The sequence below is a fragment of the Plasmodium vinckei genome (assembly GCF_900681995.1).
Source record: "Plasmodium vinckei vinckei genome assembly, chromosome: PVVCY_13".
NCBI lineage: Eukaryota > Apicomplexa > Aconoidasida > Haemosporida > Plasmodiidae > Plasmodium > Plasmodium vinckei.
In genome coordinates, this window is record NC_051305.1 from 1,098,230 (window position 1) to 1,120,390 (window position 22,161).

The 22,161-nt window shown below is 22.2% G+C and overlaps 6 protein-coding genes across 6 annotated transcripts; 3 read left to right on the forward strand and 3 right to left on the reverse strand.

The window, feature by feature from the left end:
* Positions 1-1,913: 1,913 nt before the first annotated feature.
* On the forward strand, positions 1,914-6,845 carry PVVCY_1302950 (conserved Plasmodium protein, unknown function; the record flags this gene model as incomplete). The annotated part of the gene is made up of 15 exons (XM_008623970.2): positions 1,914-1,946; positions 2,227-3,411; positions 3,509-3,615; positions 3,821-4,003; positions 4,118-4,285; positions 4,372-4,465; positions 4,666-4,794; positions 4,877-4,993; positions 5,122-5,331; positions 5,451-5,519; positions 5,621-5,830; positions 5,992-6,111; positions 6,232-6,315; positions 6,460-6,600; positions 6,825-6,845. 15 exons carry the CDS (start codon positions 1,914-1,916, stop codon positions 6,843-6,845), a joined length of 2,871 nt encoding a protein of 956 aa, XP_008622192.2.
* Positions 6,846-7,598: 753 nt separating this feature from the next.
* Positions 7,599-9,207, reverse strand: PVVCY_1302960 (fam-a protein; the record flags this gene model as incomplete). The annotated part of the gene is made up of 6 exons (XM_037634748.1): positions 7,599-7,739; positions 7,894-8,127; positions 8,220-8,329; positions 8,486-8,555; positions 8,786-8,909; positions 9,107-9,207. 6 exons carry the CDS (start codon positions 9,205-9,207, stop codon positions 7,599-7,601), a joined length of 780 nt encoding a protein of 259 aa, XP_037490800.1.
* A 2,062-nt stretch (positions 9,208-11,269) lies between these two features.
* Positions 11,270-12,868, forward strand: PVVCY_1302970 (fam-a protein; the record flags this gene model as incomplete). Its single annotated transcript, XM_008623972.1, has 6 exons — positions 11,270-11,367; positions 11,587-11,842; positions 11,945-12,014; positions 12,170-12,279; positions 12,375-12,608; positions 12,761-12,868. The coding sequence occupies 6 exons, from the start codon at positions 11,270-11,272 to the stop codon at positions 12,866-12,868; spliced, it is 876 nt and encodes a 291-aa protein (XP_008622194.1).
* Positions 12,869-14,006: 1,138 nt separating this feature from the next.
* On the reverse strand, positions 14,007-15,917 carry PVVCY_1302980 (YL1 nuclear protein, putative; the record flags this gene model as incomplete). The annotated part of the gene is made up of 1 exon (XM_008623973.1): positions 14,007-15,917. One exon carries the CDS (start codon positions 15,915-15,917, stop codon positions 14,007-14,009), a length of 1,911 nt encoding a protein of 636 aa, XP_008622195.1.
* Positions 15,918-16,807: 890 nt separating this feature from the next.
* PVVCY_1302990 (conserved Plasmodium protein, unknown function) lies at positions 16,808-19,360 on the forward strand (the record flags this gene model as incomplete). The annotated part of the gene is made up of 1 exon (XM_008623974.1): positions 16,808-19,360. One exon carries the CDS (start codon positions 16,808-16,810, stop codon positions 19,358-19,360), a length of 2,553 nt encoding a protein of 850 aa, XP_008622196.1.
* Positions 19,361-19,675: 315 nt separating this feature from the next.
* On the reverse strand, positions 19,676-20,939 carry PVVCY_1303000 (zinc finger protein, putative; the record flags this gene model as incomplete). Its single annotated transcript, XM_008623975.1, has 2 exons — positions 19,676-20,682; positions 20,888-20,939. 2 exons carry the CDS (start codon positions 20,937-20,939, stop codon positions 19,676-19,678), a joined length of 1,059 nt encoding a protein of 352 aa, XP_008622197.1.
* Between the last annotated feature and the right edge of the window lie 1,222 nt (positions 20,940-22,161).

Consider the following 22,161-nt stretch of genomic DNA (forward strand, 5'->3'; position numbering starts at 1 on the left):
ACATTATTAATATGTTACATTATAGATACCCAAGCTTTTTATTTTTATAACTCATAACTTAAAAATAAAACTGAAATCCATTCAATTGGTTATTATATATAGAATAATATAATATGATATTTGAAATTTATAAATACAAATAAAAAAAAAGTTGTAAATAAATCACAAAAAATATATACACAAAATATACCTTCATTTTTTAATTATAATTTTCCCGATATTTGTGGTGTTATTAGCTTATTTTGACAATTAATTGCCATGAAAATCAATTAAGAATTTTCCTTTATATAACAACCCATTTTTCACGAAAAAGTACACTATGACCCTTCATTGATATCAAATAAAACCTCATTCACTTTTATTTTCATTTTTTTGTTTTTATATAAATTAACTTTCCAAATTTGCTATTAAATAATGTACTATTATGGAAATATGTAAAATTATGTTGCATTTTATTATATCATTTACTGATAATTTTATCTATTTTTTTGTATTCAAACCTGGTTCTATACCAGTAAAAACGTAAAAGAAATGACTAAAAAATTAATAAAATAGCTACACTGCTATTATGGAATATTATGCAAAATAATAAAATACGGATATATGATTCCCCAAAACGTGGAAATATAAAATGGACATATTTAATATTTTATATTATATGTAATAATATAACATAAAAAATATATATGATTTATACAAATAATGTGTATCTGATTTTTTATATTGTATTTCACCACATTATTTTATTATTATTTTTTGGTACTTTCTAGATATAGTTCTTTAACTGTTAAATTTATTATATTATTTTAATAAAAAAGATATATATATTATGATAGCAAATGACACGATATTTTTACTCATCTTAAATAATATATATTATATTATTTAGTTTGTCTATATTGGTGTTTTCTTTTAGTACACTTTTTTGGTGTCATATTCCTGTGCACCTGATTGCCTACACCGTGTTTATTTCTACTGTGTGCGATCAACCATATATAAGGTTTATTTTATATTGCTTTAATATTGAAAAATTTATTTATTAGCATAGCATTACTATTAAATATATATACGTTTCAATTGGATACAAATACTCTATTACTGTTATAAAACAATTTGTTCATATCATTTTTGCACTGCCCCAAATCATATATGTACGAATACTACGTAATACAAATAATATTGTAAATTTTTTATTTATTTATTATATATTTTTTATAATAGAAAAAATTATAAAAATGGTACATAAAAATATTTTAGAAACATAATTTATAAAGACAATCCGTTTTATGCTCTTATACTTATTAAAATTTTGAAAATAAATCAGAAAAATAATTATAAAAATTTTAAATAATGTACAATTTTTTAAATATAAATATTAAATAAATATTAATAAAGGGGAAAAGGTTATCTTTAAAGTGGATATTATAAGCAATCTGTTTCAATAGTGTAATTCTGAAGCAATACATTAAAAAGACAATTCATTTATATTTCTACTAATATGCCTATCTTATTATTATTGTATGCATTTCATCGATATTGTTTTTCATTTATATTTATTTATTTTTCTTTTTTTGAAGTTTGTAGAAAAGAAAAAGAAATACATAACACAGCATGTATTTTTTAGGACGCTTCTAAAAAAAAATCATATAATAAATGGTAACTCGTTTTAAAATTACAAAATCATCTCATTTTTAAGGTTAGAATAAAACTTATTATTTTTATATGTTATATCATTTTTATTATAATTATACTATTATTCTTTTGTGAAAAACGAAATAAAATAAATTTTTAAAACTATAAAAAGATGTATGCATTATATAAAAAATTAACCCATATTATTTAATTGAAAAATCGAAAATAACCATAAAATTATATTTTTTTCATTTTATCGTTTTATTAGCAGGACATATAATATGTTAAAACTCTATCCTCTAATTTGGTTATGTGTTCGTTAAAGAAAAAAATAGTGAAAAGAAAGATATTATTTTCTATCTAAATATAATGGCTTTATCATTTATGAATGAAAACATATATATTTATGCACACCCATAGATTAATATTTATAATAGACGAATGAAATGTTTTCATACTTCTACATTAAAAATTAATCGCACAAACATGTAAATGTGTTTTTATTCAATTGTATATGATGCTTTTCAAAAAATCACAATACCAAATATGCATATATGCTACATTGGATATCCTACATTTTTTTTCTTTTTTCAGATTTTTTTTAAATGTCCTATATCAATTTTAATAGAAAATATTTTGGGGAATAATGAAAAACTAATAGAATTAGATCTGCACAACCACAAACGGTACAATCGTTTATTGATAGAAGATAATAATCAGGTGTTTGATATAGAACACCTTAAAAAATTGCTGTATTTTCAATCTAAATTAGATAAACAAATAAGGAAAAAACAAAATGAAGAAGAAAATTCAGCAAATTTAGATAAATCAGAAAATATTTTTAAATTTTTTAATAATGAAAGGAATGGCGCATCTACTTATGAAACCGCTAAGACATCATTTAACGATACTACAAAAAAAGGTGACGAAAAAGTAAGTGCTAATAATCAATTGGATGACCATAATGGTGATCAAATTTTCAAAATAAATGATGAAAGCTTGACAGAAAAAAACAAGAATGTTTCAGGAAATGAAAAAGCAGATAAACCGGAATCTGACCAATCATTGAGTAATAAAAAATCAGATAAGATAATAACCCCCCATGATTTTTCGAATAATTCATCAGATTCAGCACTTAATGGACAAGAAAATAATTCAAATGAAAATTATACATTAACGGAAAATAATAATAATAAACTAAATAATAATGAGATATACCAAAAATTTGAACTGCTAACAAATCATTTCCAGTCTAATGATAATAAGACAATAACCACAAACAATGAGGAAGAAGGTAAAAATATGATTAGTGGCTCAATGGATAATAGTAATTATAGTTTAAGGAAAAGTGATATAAAAGAATTAATTGGTATTAATGATATAGTAAAATATATAAAAAATTTATTGGGTATAAAATCTAATATACATGAAAAATTTGAACATGAGAATTTAATAATAAGGGATTGTAATTATGACTCATTTGGGCCAGAATTTTGTAGTGCTAATGAAGAAGCAAAGCAAAAATTATGGAAATATGAAAATAAAAAAAGTTTTGCATTCTTATTTATCATATTATTTACTTTATTTTTTGGACTATTAATACAAAATATTGTTTATTATATTGAAAAAAAAGTAAGAAATTCAAAAGACAAATTTAGAAAAGATTTATTAAATACAGCATTTAGACAAATCTCTTTAATTACAATTATTAATTTAACTATATGGGGAATATTGCAATCAAAAGCTGCTGAAGCATTGGATGACATTATTTTTAATGATGTAATAGAAAAAAATTATAAAAATATAGAAAAAAACAATACACCATATATATCCTTTGAATTTATATCATATATTCATATCCATTTTTATTTTTTAGATATTGCCTAAACAAAGAAATGTTGATGAAGTTCTTCATAATGTGGAACCCCTTTTAGAGATAATATTCGAAAAGATACTTTTTATTTCCATGAATTTCTTAATATGGTATAAATACGATTAAAAATATATATGAAATATGCATACACAATTTTTGCATGATTATAATGTTAGATTTGATTTTTTTTTCTCACAATATAATTGCGATGCGTCTTGTGAAATATACATATTTTTGTGTTATACGCATACATGATTGTTCTTCTTATACATTTTTATTAATCTTATCATATTATATATTTTATTTTTTTTTAAGCTATTCGTTATTTATAATAAATGTCCACTTTATAACACGGGGCATATTAAAATGGTTTTCTGAGGCTGATAATTGTGACATTAAAAATATAATCAAAAATATGAAAGAACGCAGAAAAGGATGTTTCAGAAATATTTTTTCTTTTATTAGATATTCCAGAAATTCTAAATATTTAGCCCACAGGTAATATTTTCATGTTAATAAAAATGGGAAGCACATATAATTTTTTCAGGGCAGAAAATAGTGTATATTTATTTTTTATATTTTCAAATATTCTATATATCTATTTTTTTATAGATATGATTTTTCTGAAAATGTCGATGCCATAAGTATTCCTGGTTTAGATCCAAATGGATATTACTATTATGAATACATGCGGGCTTGTTTGTTAAAATATAATGTCAAATTAATAAAAATTCCAAACACAGTTATATTATTTTTAGTGTTTGCATGTGTTTCTTTGAGGTAAAATATATTCAAACGATGAAAATAAAAGTTGTTGAATTTTGGATGTGCATGCTCGGCTCATATTTATTTGTATTTATTTATAGGCCATTCTTTAGCATTCGTTTGAAGGAGGAAGTCATATTATTAAATTTATTGTCCCTCTTTTGCATTTTGGGATTCGTTTTATTATTTATTTACGTAAGGAAAATAAAAAATAATAAAATTAGCATGCATGTTGTACTATATTTTTTTACCTCAATAGATATAGATGTGTATCTATATTAAATCATATTGATAATATTCTCATACATATGTTTATATATATGCTATATACTGAAATGATAATTTTATCAATTTCAATAATAAAATAATATTTACTTTTTAACATTTTATCTCAGCTATACAAAATAGACAGAAAATTGTTACCGGGAAACATATCAAAATATTTACTAAATAAATACCATATTGATATTAGTGACCAAAGCACAAAGGAAATTATTCCTTATTATAAATTATTAAAACAACAGGTAAATAAATTGACAACTCTTGTTAAATATAATAGTTTATATTCTTAAATTATAATATGTTACTGTTATTTTTTTAATGCAGTCATTGCATCCCTCATCAATCAATTATTTTATTTACAAAACAACGTTTCCCAATAAACATGAGCAATTATTTTTTTTTTGGGGTAATGGGCCTTCAATAATTAATTTCATTTTTCAAGTAATCAAAATAATAAATACGTGTCTATTCTTATAGAAGTGCATCGATTTTTAGTGATTTATTTTTCCTATGATTATACACATCTTTAATTAAGAAAACAAAATACTTATATATATATTTTTTTTTAGGCATTATGTTTTTGTTTTTTAGTAATATTATCATGTTGGATATTTTTATTAAAAGTAGACCATATAACATGGTTTCAATTATACGCGCATGGAAGCGTGTCTATTTGTATGTGTATATTAATATTTGTTTTTATATTAAAATATATAATTTATTACTATATAATGATTAGTAAAACTGGTTACCTAATTGACACTAAGTTGCTGGAAAGGGTTAGAAACGCTGAAATTATTGTGAATAAAATGCGTATAAATATTTGAAGAATTTGAAAAACATTTCATAAGTATTTATATATCTATATGTTTATTCATTCTTCTTTTTTACTCCTCAGGTTTGGGAATTTGAAAGATCAGATAATATAAAAAGAATATCCGAGTTGATTGATGCCATCAAAATAAAGGTAAACGCATATTACGTTATTCTTTATATTTTTCAGAATATACTTTCGCTCTTAAACTATTAATATATATGAGATATACACATATATTTTGCTTTTTATAGTCCACTTTACACGCCGTGAAAGAAGGAGGTGATTTGTTTTGGAAACAATTGCTTATAAAATCGAGCACAGTGCCATCAAATATACAAGAAAAAATGTTTAGTATATGGGTGGGATTAGATGAAGAAAATAGAGGCGTTATAAATTCTGATAAAATTTTGAAATTTTTAAAATCACAGGGAATTAATTTAACCTCAGAAAATGATATTAAGGTAATTCTTCAAAAATTTATAGAATTATATGACTCGTCAAATTTTAAAATAGTATTAAAAAAATGAACATATGAAAAAACAATAAATATAATAAGAATAATGTCTATAAAATATATGAAGATTAGTTATACATAATACAATTTTATTTTTTCATTTTTTAGGAATTCTTGGAAGTTTTTGATAGAAATAATAAAAATGGATTAAATCAGGAGGAATTTTTTGTTCTCATAATCATAGTCAAGCAAATTTTAGTTGAGCTTTTGGACATTAACGCTGTTCAGGTAAAACGAAAAAAACTCTTATAAAGACATAGATATGATGAAAATAAAAGAAAATTGTCAAAATAAATAAAGGTGTAATGTTTATCGTTATATTTATTGTTTTTTTTTATAATTTTATAGTCATTATTCGAAGAGGTGTACGGAATTCCTTGGAATTCTTTGTCATCAATTGACGTTAATAGTTTAAAAAGAATACTATCGGAGGTAAAAAGGAAACAAATTGTTTTTTTCATATTTTTCACATTTTTTAACTTTGGATCATTTCCTATAATATTAATATGCCTATATATTTTATTCATATTTTTCTATATAATAATGTTATACATTCTTTTGTGTTTAACGCTTCAGCTAAATTTACATTGGCCACACGGGAAAATAAAAAATTTAATAGATTTTGTGTGTGAAAGTAAAAAGAAAACATATGTCAGTGCTGAATATTTTATTAAGCAGTTAATAAATATTGAAGAAGTCACGTTGCAGCCTTTTCATGTAATTAAACGCATAAATATATATGAATTATATTAACACCATTTATAAATAAATCACTATATAGTATTACACATTGCTCTATTACACATTTGTTTTCTTAAATGAATAAGTGACATATGTAGATAAAATACGATATTATATAGAGAAATATTTATGAGTCCAATAGCTTCTTTCTTTTTCATTTATTATATTAATACATGTGTGAATATATACTTTTTTTTCAGAATATGTCAGATACAAAATAAATATAAGATGCCACCAAATTTATTTTTACTCCATATTTGATTTTAATATATATTTTTAAAAGGAGTTTCCTATTAATTTAAGAAAATATCAATGTAAAAAAAATGATAGAATTTCTCATTGATTTTACAATTTTCTTTTTTTATATTTATTGTTTTCGTTTTTATTTATTTAGTTATTTTTAGGGTTTGTAGTTATTATTTTCATTTTATGTTTATTTTATTATTTCATTTACGACAATGTAATTTTTATGTCTAATTTTTTTGTCATTTTAAAACATATGATTTATAGACTTTCCAAAAAGGAAATATTTTTTATTAAATAAAAAATAAGTGCACATATATATATGAATTGCATTAAATTAGCATATTAATTTAATTTTAGACATTATTTAAATGAATATTATGCTTATATTTCATATAAGAATTGTTTTGTTATCTTTTTAAGTTTGTACATATATGTCACATATTTTTTTATTTCTTTAAAACCAATAAATTTTCTTTAAAATAAAATTTATAGATTCATCATTTAATATTTAGTATCAATGAAGCTTATTATTTAGTTTTCATAGTCACATAAACATACGTAAGCATTACATGCTTATCGTTGACAAATATATATAATTATCTTTACTAAAAAAATATGAACAGCATGTATTCAAATCAAACACTATTTAAAAATCAAAGTGGGGTTATGCAACAATAATTTAAATAAGCACAACCCATGAAAATAAGCTTATTTTATTAATATAAGCATCATTTTTTTTGGAAATTCCACATGGAAAGAGGTTTATCACTTTTAAAAATATTCTTTAAATTGATAACTTTTAAAATTCTGTCGGCTAATACTTTTCTAGCTATGTGATCTGGGAATCCAGGAGAAAAGTCTAAATTAAACTGTGAAAAAAAGAAATAATTAATAAATATATAGAATGCTCCATTTTATTATGAATGAATAGATATATTATAAATATGCACATTTATGTAGAAAGTATATATTTTTGATAATGGTGAAATAAAAATATGTTACTAAAATTTTCATATTGCTTACAGAGCTGACATAGGTAATTTTAACGCAATCTTCTTCCTTTTCAATGATAAATCCTACTAAGTTAGCATATATTTTTATTAATTTTCCCCCTCTAATATCGTCTTCAGAATCAATATAAGGGCGGAATGAGTTTGCACTTTTTACGATAGGGTTTATATATTCTTTATTGAAATGATAATAGGAATCTTCTATATTTGATGAAACCAAGAGTATTACGGTTTTTTTTTCTGATAACTATAAATTAATAAAAAGTATATTTTCATAAATTAGGATGTAATCATATGAAAAAAGTATATCTAAAGGGATGAAAAAAAGAATTTCCTTACTTCAACTTTGTTGGCTAATGCATGATAAAATAATGGCCAACTTTTAACAGAACTTGCGTAACGATGTTGTACAACTGCTAAATTTTCGTTGTATACTTTAGGAAAATATCCTAAAAAAAATTAAATTTTGTATACATACAAATTAAGACATGATTAAATTTAAAATATGGAAAACATTAAATAGCAAATTGGGTATTGATAACACCAAAACAAGAAATAAATATAAAAATTGATAACAACATTAAATAAATTAATTAATTATATACCTTCAATGAATGTGTCATCGAAATCCTTTGCACCATTGGGATTCCATAGCAGGTTTACTACATCAGCATACTAATAATAACAAAAAAAATATTTATATATTAACAATTATATTATGACTTTTAAATAATTTTATGAATTAAAGATTATTGTTTGCTAATTCATACATTATCAGGGTTGGGGACTGTAAATTCAATCTTTCCAATGTCAGTATTGTTTACTCTCTTAAAATATAGAATTGGTTCTTCACTTTCCTTAGAATATGGATGATAATCGTTTGTATGTTTAGCATATTTTTATACAAGAGACAGAGCTTCGGTCATAATATCTGCTCCTTGTTTAGCTTCTTTAGCGTGTTTAGCTTCTAAATGTTTTTTGGCAGCTACGGGATCGAAATATGCTTGGTATTTATCGTCGTCATTTGAACTACAAATGGAGAAGGCAATATATTTTTAAATTTATTGCATTTTTAATTTAAAAAAATATATATTATAAGATGTTATTTTGATTTCTCAATTATTAGATATATCCACATTTACAAAATATATATAATTCTCACAATATACGGCATATGCATATTTATATTGATATAGATACATATGTTGTTGCAATTATTTTCTTACGAATTAGTGGTTGCAGCAGTTTCGCTTGCAAATGCTATATTTTGCATACATCCTACGATACTTAAAAGTGCCAAAGTAATCTTAATATATCCTTTATTCATTTTTGAATTTTATAAATTAATATTAATATATTTTTTAGAAATTGAAAATTAACAAATATAAAGGTTGTATAACTATGTTATATCGAAACAAACGATTTTCTAAAAAATTTTAAAACTTAATATTTATTTCATGCATTTATCATATTTTTAAATCTCATTATTTTTTTTAAATATTATTATATAGTAATAAATAAATATAGAATTTATTAATGAGTCTTTTTAATATTATTAATTAGGTTTCGACCCTTTAAAATCTACCCATTTAATCATTACAATTGAAAATTATATAATAAATATTATTACAATTATATTTAGAATTATATACGTGAACGACAATATATTACAATATATAAAAATTAAAGTAAATGGATTCTTCAAAAAATTGTATAGATTAATTTTATTTTTGTTTAAACCGTTGCATATAAGGGAATAGCAATTGTTGCTACTTTAATGAACATTAAATATAAAAAATATTATAAATCGAAAAAAATATTTTTATATATATCATTATTAATATGTTACATTATAGATACTCAAACTTTTTATTTTTATAACTCATAACATAAAAATAAAACTAAAATTCATTCAATTGGTTATTATATATAGAATAATATAATATGATATTTGAAATTTATACATACAAAATAAAAAAAAAGTTGTAAATAAATACAAAAAATATATACACAAAATATGCCTTCATTTTTTAATTATAATTTTCCAGATATTTATGGTTATTAGCTTATTTTGACAATTAATTGCCATGAAAATCAATTAAGAATTTTCCTTTATATAACAACCCATTTTTCACGAAAAAATACACTATGACCCTTCATTGATATCAAATAAAATCCCATTCACTTTTATTTTCATTTTTTTGTTTTTATTTGTATGTATATATATGCTAACTATTTTTTTATATATAAAGTAGTTTTATAATTCCAATAATTTCAAAAAAGGCATAGATATCAATATTACTAATACATGGTTTTCATCAGCTTTTAAATTATATTAAAAGTAATAATAACAAACCGCAGAAATGATCATTTACCATAATATAAATTTTATCAAGTTATTGTTGTGAAAAATTAGAAATAATTGCTGTAGTATTATGGGTTTGTATAAACATAATACAATACCCATCTTAAAATAAACTTCTTTAATATTTAAAGTTATAAAAACATCCTTTATACTCAACAAATAGAAAGAAACGACAAACCAACTATTTTTATATATTAATTATTATAATTTGTATTTCTATCATAGATATTTATTCATTAATATAATTATTTTCGTATGCTATATTATACCTAGTCATTTATTCATTAAAACAATATATATTTTTTATATATTACTCTACTATTATTTATATTTATTTTATCAACTTTTTATTAGGTAAATAAATGTTGACATCATATAAAATATACGTTTTTTCTATGCATGCATACATTTCACATATAATACCCAATTGAATGTATTTCAGTTTTATTTTTAAGTTATTAACTATAAAAACAAAAAGCTTGAATACCTTTAATGTAGTATATTAATAATTTTTATATATATAACTATTTTTTGATGTAATAATATTTATAATATTTAATACTTATGAAACCTCAATAATTAATCGCTCCATATATACAGCGATTTAAATATAGAAAAATTAATTTATAATTCTTTTAAAAAAATCCGGCTATTTTTATTTTTATATACTATATAATATATTGTATTTTACATATATAATTTTAAATATAATTTTAATATTATTATATAAATTTCAATAATAATAATAATAAAATAATTATTAAATAGTTGGCATTTAAAGGATGAAACCTAATTAACAGTGCAAAAGTATAAGACCGCCATTAAATTTTAAATTTGTTAATATATAATAATATTTTAAAAAATAATTAGATTTAAAAATTATTTATATTTGTTTAAATAAATGTAAAGTTTTAAAATTTTTTAGAAAATCGTTTGGTTCGATATAACATAGTTATACAACCTTTATATTTGTTAATTTTCAATTTCTAAAAAATATATTAATATTAATTTATAAAATTCAAAAATGAATAAAGGATATATTAAGATTGCTTTGGCACTTTTAAGTGTCGCAGGATTTATGCAAAATATAGCATTTGCAAGCGAAACTGATGCAGCTACTACGTAAGAAAATAATCATAACATATGTATCTATATCAATATCAATATAAATATGTTTATACTGTTTATTATGAGAATATTATATATATTTTGTGAATATGGATATGTATAACAATTGAAAATAAAAACAACTTCATATAAATATATATATATATATATTTTTTTTTTTTTAAATTAAAAATCCAAATAAACTTAAAAATGTATTGCCTACTCCATTTACAGTTCAAATGACCAAGTTAAACAAGTATTACATGAAAACGATGAAGACGTTCAACAAGAATTTTATGACGACCCTGATGAAACTAAACAAGCAGATAAAACTATGTTCGAAGCTTTATCTCTTGTAAAAAAACATGCCAAAGATACAGATGATTACGAAATATATGATAAGGTAGATGACGAAGCATGTATATATTATAAGAAAGTAAACGATGTTGACATTGGAAAGCTTGAACTTATAATCCCCAATTCTGATAATGTATGAATTAACAACCAATAATTTTTAATTCATGATAATATTTTAAAATAAAAATATATAATTGTTAATATATATATATATCTTTTTTTTTGTTATTATTAGTATGAAGGTATAATAAACCTTCTATGGAATCCCCAAGGCGCAGAGCACTTTGATGGTGCTTTCATTGAAGGTATTTAATTTATTTATTTAATGTGGTTATCAATCTTTATAATGTATTTCTTGTTTTGCTGTTATCAATACCCAAATTACTATTTAATATTTTTCAATTTGTTAAATCTAATCATCCTTTAATTTGCATGTATACAAAATTATAATTTTTTTTAGGACGCTTTATTCGAATGTACAATGAAAATTTAGGAATTTTAGAACAACGTCACCATTGTATTCTGAAATCATGGATTGGATATTATCATGCATTAGCCAAAAAATTTAAAGTAAGGCAATTTTTTCCCCTTCATCCTTCTAGATATACATTTTTTCATATGATTATATTATAATTCATGAAAATAAACTTTTTATTAATTTGTAGTTATCAGAAAACGAAACTGCAATAACCATGGCTTCATCAAATATCAATGCTCATGATCCTAAAAACACTAGAAAATTTGTAAATCCTTTGGTAAAAAATGCAAAATTATTCAACCCTGTTATTAATTCTGCAGAAGATATTAGAGAAGGGCAACTATCCAAAATGTATATTAACTTATTAGGATTTATCATTAAAAAGGAAGAAAATTGCGTTAAAATTACCTATATTATCTCTGTAAGCAATATAAAAATTTTAGTAACATAATTTTACTTCACCATTATTAAAAATATATTCCATGTAAATGTGCATATTTATAATATATCTAGTCATTCACAACAAAAATGGAGCATTTTATATATTTATTAATTTGTTGCTTTTTTTCTCAGATTGATACAAATCTTCCATGGTTGACTCCAAATAAATTGATTAGAATGGGCGTAGCCAACAAAATGTATGATATTATCAAATTAAGAAGTATGTTTCAATCGGAATAAACATATTTTCAAACGACATTTAAAAAAATTTTGATAGTTATATTAATAAATTAAGCTTGTTTTCATGTGTTCTGTTTATTTTAAATCATTATTACATATCTCTAGTTTGATTTTTTAATAGTGTGTGAATTGCATATAATTTGTTCTGTTTTATTGCCAAAATAAATAAATATATATTTAAAAACGATAAACATGTAATGCTTACGTATGTTTATGTAACTATGAAAACTAAATAATAAGCTTCATTGATACTAAATATTAAATGATGAATTAAGAAACTTTATTTTAAAGAAAATTTATGTGTTCTAGAAAAATAAAAAGCATGTGTACGTATATATACAAACTAATTAGAAAAAAAAACATTTCTTATATGAAATATAAGCATAATATTCATTTAAATAGTGTATAAAATTAAATTATTATGCTAATTTAATGCAATTCACATAATATGTGGTTATTTTTTATTTAATAAAAATTGTTTCTTTTTTGGAAGGTCTATAAATCATATGTTTCCTTTGAATATTTGTAGCGCATCTTTAAATTTATCTTTACCTTTCTAGTTTTCAAACAAACGATATTTATACTATAATCATTTCCTAATACTAATATTACTAAATTGCATATATATTCACATATTAATTGTAGTTGTATAAAACATTGAATGGATTCCGTCTAAAGGAAGATATTATTGTTCATATAGTGATCAGTGCCATCATCACTATTTTTTAAAGCAATATTGCTGGTAATATTTCTATATATATCTTTTTTTAATCAATTTTATATAAGCAATAAAGATTTATGAATAACTATAAAGTATTTGGCTAAGTGCACATATAAAATATAATAATAATTCCTATAAATTCACTCTTTTTATTATTCTTCAATTTATAGGATATATTTTTATATCTTACTTAATGAACAATTAAATGTTGCAAAGTTTTATTTATAAAAGTTAATTATTATGTGTAGTATTACAAAAAAAATATTAAATTAACAAGAATAAATGCAAAATGCATCAAACTTGCTAAGTATGTAAATATGAGGCACGTCTTTTGATCGCATCATATACGATAAGGAGAAAGTGCTTATGTAATTTTTTATTGACAAAAACATTCACAATGTAGATAAATTGCATCAACTAAATATTGCCAGGATTTTGTTTTTTTGTGGATTCCTCTATTTCAATTAACTTATTTTTGAATATATCAACCATCATAGATAATTGGTTATTTATATCATCGTACATATTTTTATGATAGAAAAATCTTAACAATTTAAATGCATCAGCGTTGTTGTAATATTTTTTTGTCAATGGATCAAAATATTTTCCTTCCAAATTTGTAATTGAACATATATTACGCTTATTTTTTAATTTTTCTAACCATTCCTTATTATTATTGTTATTATTATAATTACTATACATACTTAATTCATTAGGATCTGTAACAATATAAAATTGTTTTTCTTCAATATCTCTTGGTTTTTGTTCCTTTTTTTGTTCGTTAGTTTTGTTTAAATTATTGGCATCATTATCATCCTTAGCATTAATGTTATTTATATTATTTAGAAAATCAAATGCTAATCCATCTTTCTCATTTAAATATTCTATATTTAGATCTTCGCAACGATCAAGGTTTTCTAAATTTAATTCTATATTTGCGTCAAATAAGCCATTATTTGTTTTATCAGTTTTGTTAAGATTTTCTGCATTTTCAGGTGTAATGATACCATTTTTCCCTTCTGTCTGTTCCTTACCGTTAATTATTTCTTCATTTTCCATTTTCTCTTTTTTGTTTATCTCCTTCTGACCTTGGCAATGAATTTCGTTATAATTTTGTCCAATATCAATAATGTTTTTATCAGTTTCATTGTTTATTATATTAGTACTGTGTGCTATTAATAATCCATTATTGTCAATTAATTCACCATATGATGTTATATCTTTTCCATGGTTATTTAGATTGGTTACATCCATTTCATATTTCAAGCTTTCGATTAATGGTAAATTATTATCTTTTGAATATGAAAAGCTAATGAAAACATTTTTTGGTTTGTGATATATAATTCTTTTACTTTCCACATATTTTTTTTTTTCTTCTTCCCATGCTTGCAATTCTAACAAAGATTGCATATTATATTGTTCAGTTATTTTTGCTTCTTCTAATCTTTCTTCTCTTGTCATTTCCCTTTGCATATCTTTTTTTTTTTGTCTATTTTCATAAAATTTTTTAAAGCGATCTTCTTTTTTTATTCTTCTCAATTCAAATTTTTTTTCCATTTGTTCAGTTTTTTGTCTAGTGGTGTCCCTTGTCGATCTATGTAACATTATGTAATTTTGTTCAATTTTTTTCCGTTTTCTTTGCTTTTTATCTTCTTGATCTTTTGTATCATCTGTTTTTTCTCTTATATCATTCTTAGATTTTATATTTTTCATATTATCATATTTCCTCTTTTTCATTAAATTATATTTTAACATTTTTTTTTTTTTTAAATTTTCCATATAGGCATATATTTTTTTTTTTTTTCTTTTTGAATCATCATCATCACCTTCATTTTCATTTTGTTCTTCATCGTCGTCATCGTCATCCCCCTCCGCACCATCTTCATCATCATCATCAAAATCGGAGTCTGTTACATCTACATATTCCTCTTCTCCTTCAGAATTTACATATTCTTCATCGATTTCTTCTTCTTCCCATATACTATCATTCCAAAACTTTTCATCTTTTTCTAAATCTTCACCAATTAATTTCTTTAAATTTCTACCTCTATTTTTTCTTTTCGGCATTTCAAGTGCTATACCATAATTTTTTAATTCGTAATCTTCATCGTCTTCGTCCTCTTCATCCTCTTCATCCTCGTCGTCTTCTTCGTTTTCCCCTTCTTCACCTTCTTCATCTTCCTCTTCTTCTTCTTCTTCTTCTTCTTCCGTCTCATCTAGTTCATTTTTGTCCTCATCTTCATTTTGCTCGTCAACGGAATTTTCATCTGATTCTCCTTTATCATATGTGTTATTTCTTGTATTATCACCGAATTTACGCTTCCACATCTCATAATTCTCGAATTATATATTTTTATAGTAATATGCCTTCGAAAAAAATATTATATATATAATACATATATACATACAAATGTACAGGAAGGTATATATAATAATATTTTTTTTAATTTAAAATATGCCAACTAATTATAAAGTTTATTCCTACACTATTTTCCCATTTCTGATTTTTCTTTATTTTTTTTTTACTATTTCTTTTAAATTTTATAATTAATTAAAATTTTTTTCATTTTTCAATATAAATTCGCTCGGTTATAAACTATTAAGTAATTGAGTTCTTTATTTTTATAGTATTTTCATTCAAATTTATTTTGTGTAATTTATCATAATATGCATATATTATTTATATGTATATTTTGTAATAGGTATAGTCAAAATTTTTGTTCTTTTTTGATGTTTCTTTTTCTCCTGAATATTACATTATGCTAGCTAGATATAATATATTTTCGGGGGTATTTTTATATTTTTTGCACTTTAGCTTTCTCTATCCCTCCCAACAATATTTGTTGTAATTATAATTTTTTGTTACAAAAATAAATACCGTTTAATATATGGCTAAAAACAAGATATAAAAAAAGATAAAAAAACGAGTAAATAATAAATTAAATAACAAGTGTAAAATAATTCGAACAGGAAAATAAGATGGAAATGTAGCATAACAAGCAGGTATACAATATAATACACAAATTAAGATTATATAAGTGGGAATTTTTATTAATTTATTTGTTTTTATTTTAGTGTTGATTATTATTTTTTTCTCATGTTAAAATTCCTAGATAAGACGATTCTCTATTTTAAAATTTATAATATGCTTGAAAAAAAGTAGTAATAGCTAGCAATCATACCCATGTATCTAGCAATATTCATAAATGTAGTATATTATGAAATTAATAAATACCAAAATAAATGAAAATGCAAATATTGTAATCGAATGTTTTCATAAATGTTTATGTGGAAATCGGAATACGAATAGTTTCTCTTCCTACAATTCATTAATTTGTAAAAAAAACAAGAGAAACTTCTCACTATTATGCAACAAAAAACATAATCAAAATAAAGAACAAAACGAAAATATCATTAAAAAGTTACCTGCTATATATAAGGATGAAATTAAAAGTGTAATAGATAATGGGCACACCAATTGTTGTGAGCAAATAAAAAAGGGCATTACTAGCGAGCTTAGTGTTAATAACCCTTCTGAACTCGATAAAGTAAAATTATTTAAAGAAAATTTGAAAAGGTATAATTTATTCAACATATACCTTGAAAAAATAAAAGCGCCATTAACAAAGAAAGAAAAAGAGCGACAAAGAAAAATTATTAATATAAATAGTGTAAAATATTTTGATGATTATATTTCTATATTTAATATCGATTCATTATTAATATATGCAAATCACAATTTTGAAGAATTAAAAAGAAAAGGATGGAAAGGGAATAGAAAAGAGAAAGATGCATATCAAAGAGTAGTGGTAGAGTATAATGAAATAAAGCATACACATATTAGTAACGAAAATAATATTGTTACCTTTTTTAAAATATTTATTCAATTTAATAAAATTTTAAAAGATTTTTTTTATCAAAAAAATGAAGAAAGGTTCAATGAAATATTCGTAACCACATTTGAGCCATTCTTACATTGTAAATTTTTAGACAAAATTGAAACGAATGAAAATAAAGAATCATACGATGAGAATTTTCATTTTAAAATAATACAGCTAATTAAAATATTTAACCATATAAATTTTTTTAGTAAATTAAAAGGTATAAATATTAATTACTTACAAAATAGCTTAAATATCTCACGAATTAATGGAGGGGAAGCTAATATATATAGAAATAGCGAAAAAGACGTATACAATTCAGTTGATGAAAATAAATTATTTTATGAATACATGAGTATTGATCAAAATGACGAAAATAATAATTTTTTAAAAAGTGATGCCAATTTTATAGATAATTTAAATTTATTTGGAAAAAAATTAAATGAATTACAACAAAGCATTAATCACTTTTCTTCCCCTCAAAAAAAATATTCACCATCATTAGATGTTCAAACAAAAAAGTGCTCACATAATTCCACCTACACTAATTATTCTAATATTTATAATAAAGGGATATTTAATAGTACACATTCCGATGACATAATATGTAAAAAGGAAAATTATAACGTCACCAATGATAGATTAAATTGGTATATTACTTTAGTTAAAGGTTTTAGTTTAACATTGAAAAAACTAATAAAATATTTAAATGATGATTGCTTAGTGAGGCTATTTGCCCATTGCATTCATTTGTTTGACAAAAATTGTAATGTTAAGGAAGTATTCCTATTTTACAAAGAAATGTATAACAAAATAAAACAAATGAACAATATTTCCAATAAAAATCTTGTCTACATTTTAAATGCGTGCAACTATTATTTAAAAGAAGAAAATGTGGATTTATTAAAATATTTGCAAAATGAAATATTGCTAAATAATAGCAACGTACAAAATTATAATTGTAATACTAGCCATAAAGGAAGCAATTGTGATGTTAACAAAAATAATAAGCGCCCTAAAATATATAGCATCCCCCCATCGCATATAGAAAATATTTTATATACATTTTCAAAGTATAATTTTAAGGATAAGAAACTATTTCTATTGTTTAGTGAAATTATAAGGGAAAAATGTAATGGATTTTCTTGTATAACTACGATAAACATTTTAAATAGCTTTACTAGGTTACATTTTGAAAAGTTAATATTTTATTGTACTTATGAAAAAATTAAAGAGTTTGATTTTATAACGTTTATGATGTGCAAAGGAACTAATATTATTAAATTAATAAAAACCTTATTAAAAATTGAATATAGAAATGTAGGGGGTTATAAATATAGTCTCTTAATGAATATATCTCATAATATATCAGGAGAAAATTGTAAAAGTAATAATGCGGCACAAAATAATCCTAGTTGTATAATACCAAATGATGTAGAACGACAAATACATCAGGGAAATAAAATGCTCGTAACCGATAAAATAACATATGTCAAGCTTATAATTGCATTAATATATGAATTGAAAATGCATATAACTAATGAAAGCAATAGCTATGAAGATGAAATATGTGAGCATTATAAAGCACGTGTATCTGACTGCAATATAAACGATGACAACATTCGTAATATTTATAAAAAAATTCTAAGATTACAAATTTTTTATGTGAAAAATCAAAATGATTTAGTTTTTTTAAAAAATATACTTAAAAAAAATTATACCCAATTTGATATAAACAAACTCAATAAGTTTTTTGTTTTTTCATTTATAAATTCAAATATTGATAAAATTAATTTTCATAAATTAATTTTTACACTATTAGCTTATAATAATTTTATAGGAAAAAACAAATTAAAAAAGTATACAGAAAAAAAGAAAAAATTTATATGAAACTAAGTGTATGCACGTACCTACATACATCTGTATTCGTTTTAAATTTTATTTGATAGCATATTTTTTATTTTTATTTTATTTGGCGTTTTGCAATGATACTATTTTGTTTATCTGTTTTTGTTTGATTCTTCAACCTAAAATATTAATTAAATAATAAGAAATTTTATTTTCAAATATATATATATACAAGCATTTTCATGTCTATATACAATTTCTGAATAATGTCGTATGCTACAAACAACGCATATACTCACGGTTCATTGGGATTACAATAGAATGATCAATTGTGTTAAACAAGACTCATTATTAAGTTTATTTATCCATATCAAAATATTTATTTAAGTATTGAGTATAATCTTCTTCTTCACTCAAATAAAACTTATCATCATTGAAATTATCATTGTCTTCTTCCTCATTTTGTTCATTATTTTCCACGCTTTCCTTTTTATTTTCTATCGTTTTACTATCAACTGCATGAGCATCATTCGTATCCTCATTGGTATTTTCATTTTTTTTAATATCACTGTGATCGTTTTCTTTTTGACTTATGGAATTTTCGCCCATGTTATTTATTATATCATTTGCATTATTTTCAGTTAAAAATGCATTTAAATTATGGTCTTTATTTTTATAATTATTTAATATATCATAAAAATATTTTGTATTTCCATGTTTAAAGTCTACTTGAATAAGATCAATGATACCATTAATAAACCATGGATATATATCTTTTCTATGGATTTTTTCTATATTTACATCTCCCGATTTATCAGGGGGTAAATATTTATTAATTAATAGCTCAGTTAAATAATTTTTATTATTGTATAAAAACCTTATTTTGTCATCACTACTCAAAAGGTTATCAACTTCACTATTATATTTATCTGTATTTGTTATAGATGCGTCGATTTTGGCATGCTTAAACTTGCATGATGGATTTGTACATGAATTATTTATTAAGTTATTACGACAAAAAAAAAAATTATAATCATGAGAAAACATGCAATTATCTTTATGGCAATTCCCTTTTATTAAAAATTTACATAATTTTGAAATTTTATAAATTGGTGTAACATCATGAGAATAATTGCACTTCTCGTTATGTATGCATTTCCCTTTTTTAAAAAAAAACTTGCATATATCTTTTTTTTTATGCTCCTCATAAGACCCAATAACAGCAGCCTTGTTAATATTTTTTTTTCCATTATTATTATTTGTTTTATTGGAGTTTTTCATATTTTTCCCTGTCTTTTGTTTTTTTACCTTTTTCTGTTTTTTTATATTACTTGTGGCCGACGAAGAAACATTGCTTAAGTTATCTAAAAAAAATACACATATTATATATATATAACTACGTATGTATGCATGTGAATATATTTAAACCGAAAATATGTATGAAATAAGTAAGGCGGTAAAAATTCACTCTACATTATATTTATACATATGTTTACACTAAGATATGTACCATATATATAGACTAACGGTTTAAAACAAATTATATAAATATTATTTTTTTAAACTTACTTGTCATATTCGATATTTTATTCAATATTTCGTCGTCGTTGATTTTATCCATTTTGTTTATCGCTATATACCCAAAAACCAAACAAAAAATAGAACAAAATAATAATATTAATTAGTTATTTAAAATTAAATATTTATTTATCTTTTTTAAACCATTTCTTTAAAAAAAATATGTTTAAAAATAAGCACTTATATAGTTTTTTTTTTTTTTTGAAAATGTACAATTGATTCATTATTTTTTAGTATAAGCTTTATAAATATCTGAATGGTTCTCTATATAAAAAATAATATTGTAAAAATTTAGTTTTCACTGTTTTACTTTCGTTATTTTATAAGATATATTTTTATATTTTATTTAGCATATTGCATTAAAAATACATTTTGTAAATTTATTTCAAATCATATACATATATTTATTTATAAATATTTTTATATATTTATTTCCAAAGAAATGTCATATCAAAATAATTTGGGTATTTTTTCTTTCTCAATACCTTTGTTCTCTTTTTTGTTTGGTTTGTCTCATATAATCCCACTAAATAATAATGAAATAAAATCTATATAACAAAATTTATTTAAAAAAAATATTAAAAAATGCTTGACGCTATTTCTGGGTTTAACTATTCAAATACTTTTCCAAAGAATTGTTCCCACCACTATTAAAACTTTAAATGATATTACAAAAAATGATACCTCTCCTACATTTCGTTTTTTTTCTCCTTTTTTTGGCTACAGTATTATTTATTTAATTAGGCTTTGCTTGTATATGGGAATTCAGATGTCACATTTAAGCATCATTACTATCCATGCCATATATGTGGTATATATATTTCAATCTTCCTCTCACAATATCAATTTCTTATATACTCAAAGTTATTCTGCTAAAGAAAAATCGGTATATGTTTTATACTGGGATTTTTATATTCGTTTTGTTGAATAAAAAAAATAAGTCTATACCTTTCTACAAATCATAGATATTTAAAAAAGGGAATACATCGTATTCTTTGATTTTATCATATTCCTTATATCTCTTTATTTAACATTAGCATAAGAAGTTTTTTAAATTTATACTATATTTTATTCCTTTTGTTTTCTTCTAAAATTATCTTTGTATATTTTTTATTTTTAGTATTATTATACTTTTTTGTCTTAGACATAATACCCCAAAAAACGCTTAAATATATAAAAAAATGTGCATAAAAGTAATATAATAAAATTAATGTAAGAAACAAAAAATATTTCGATTTATTATAATTATACGATAATAATTTTAG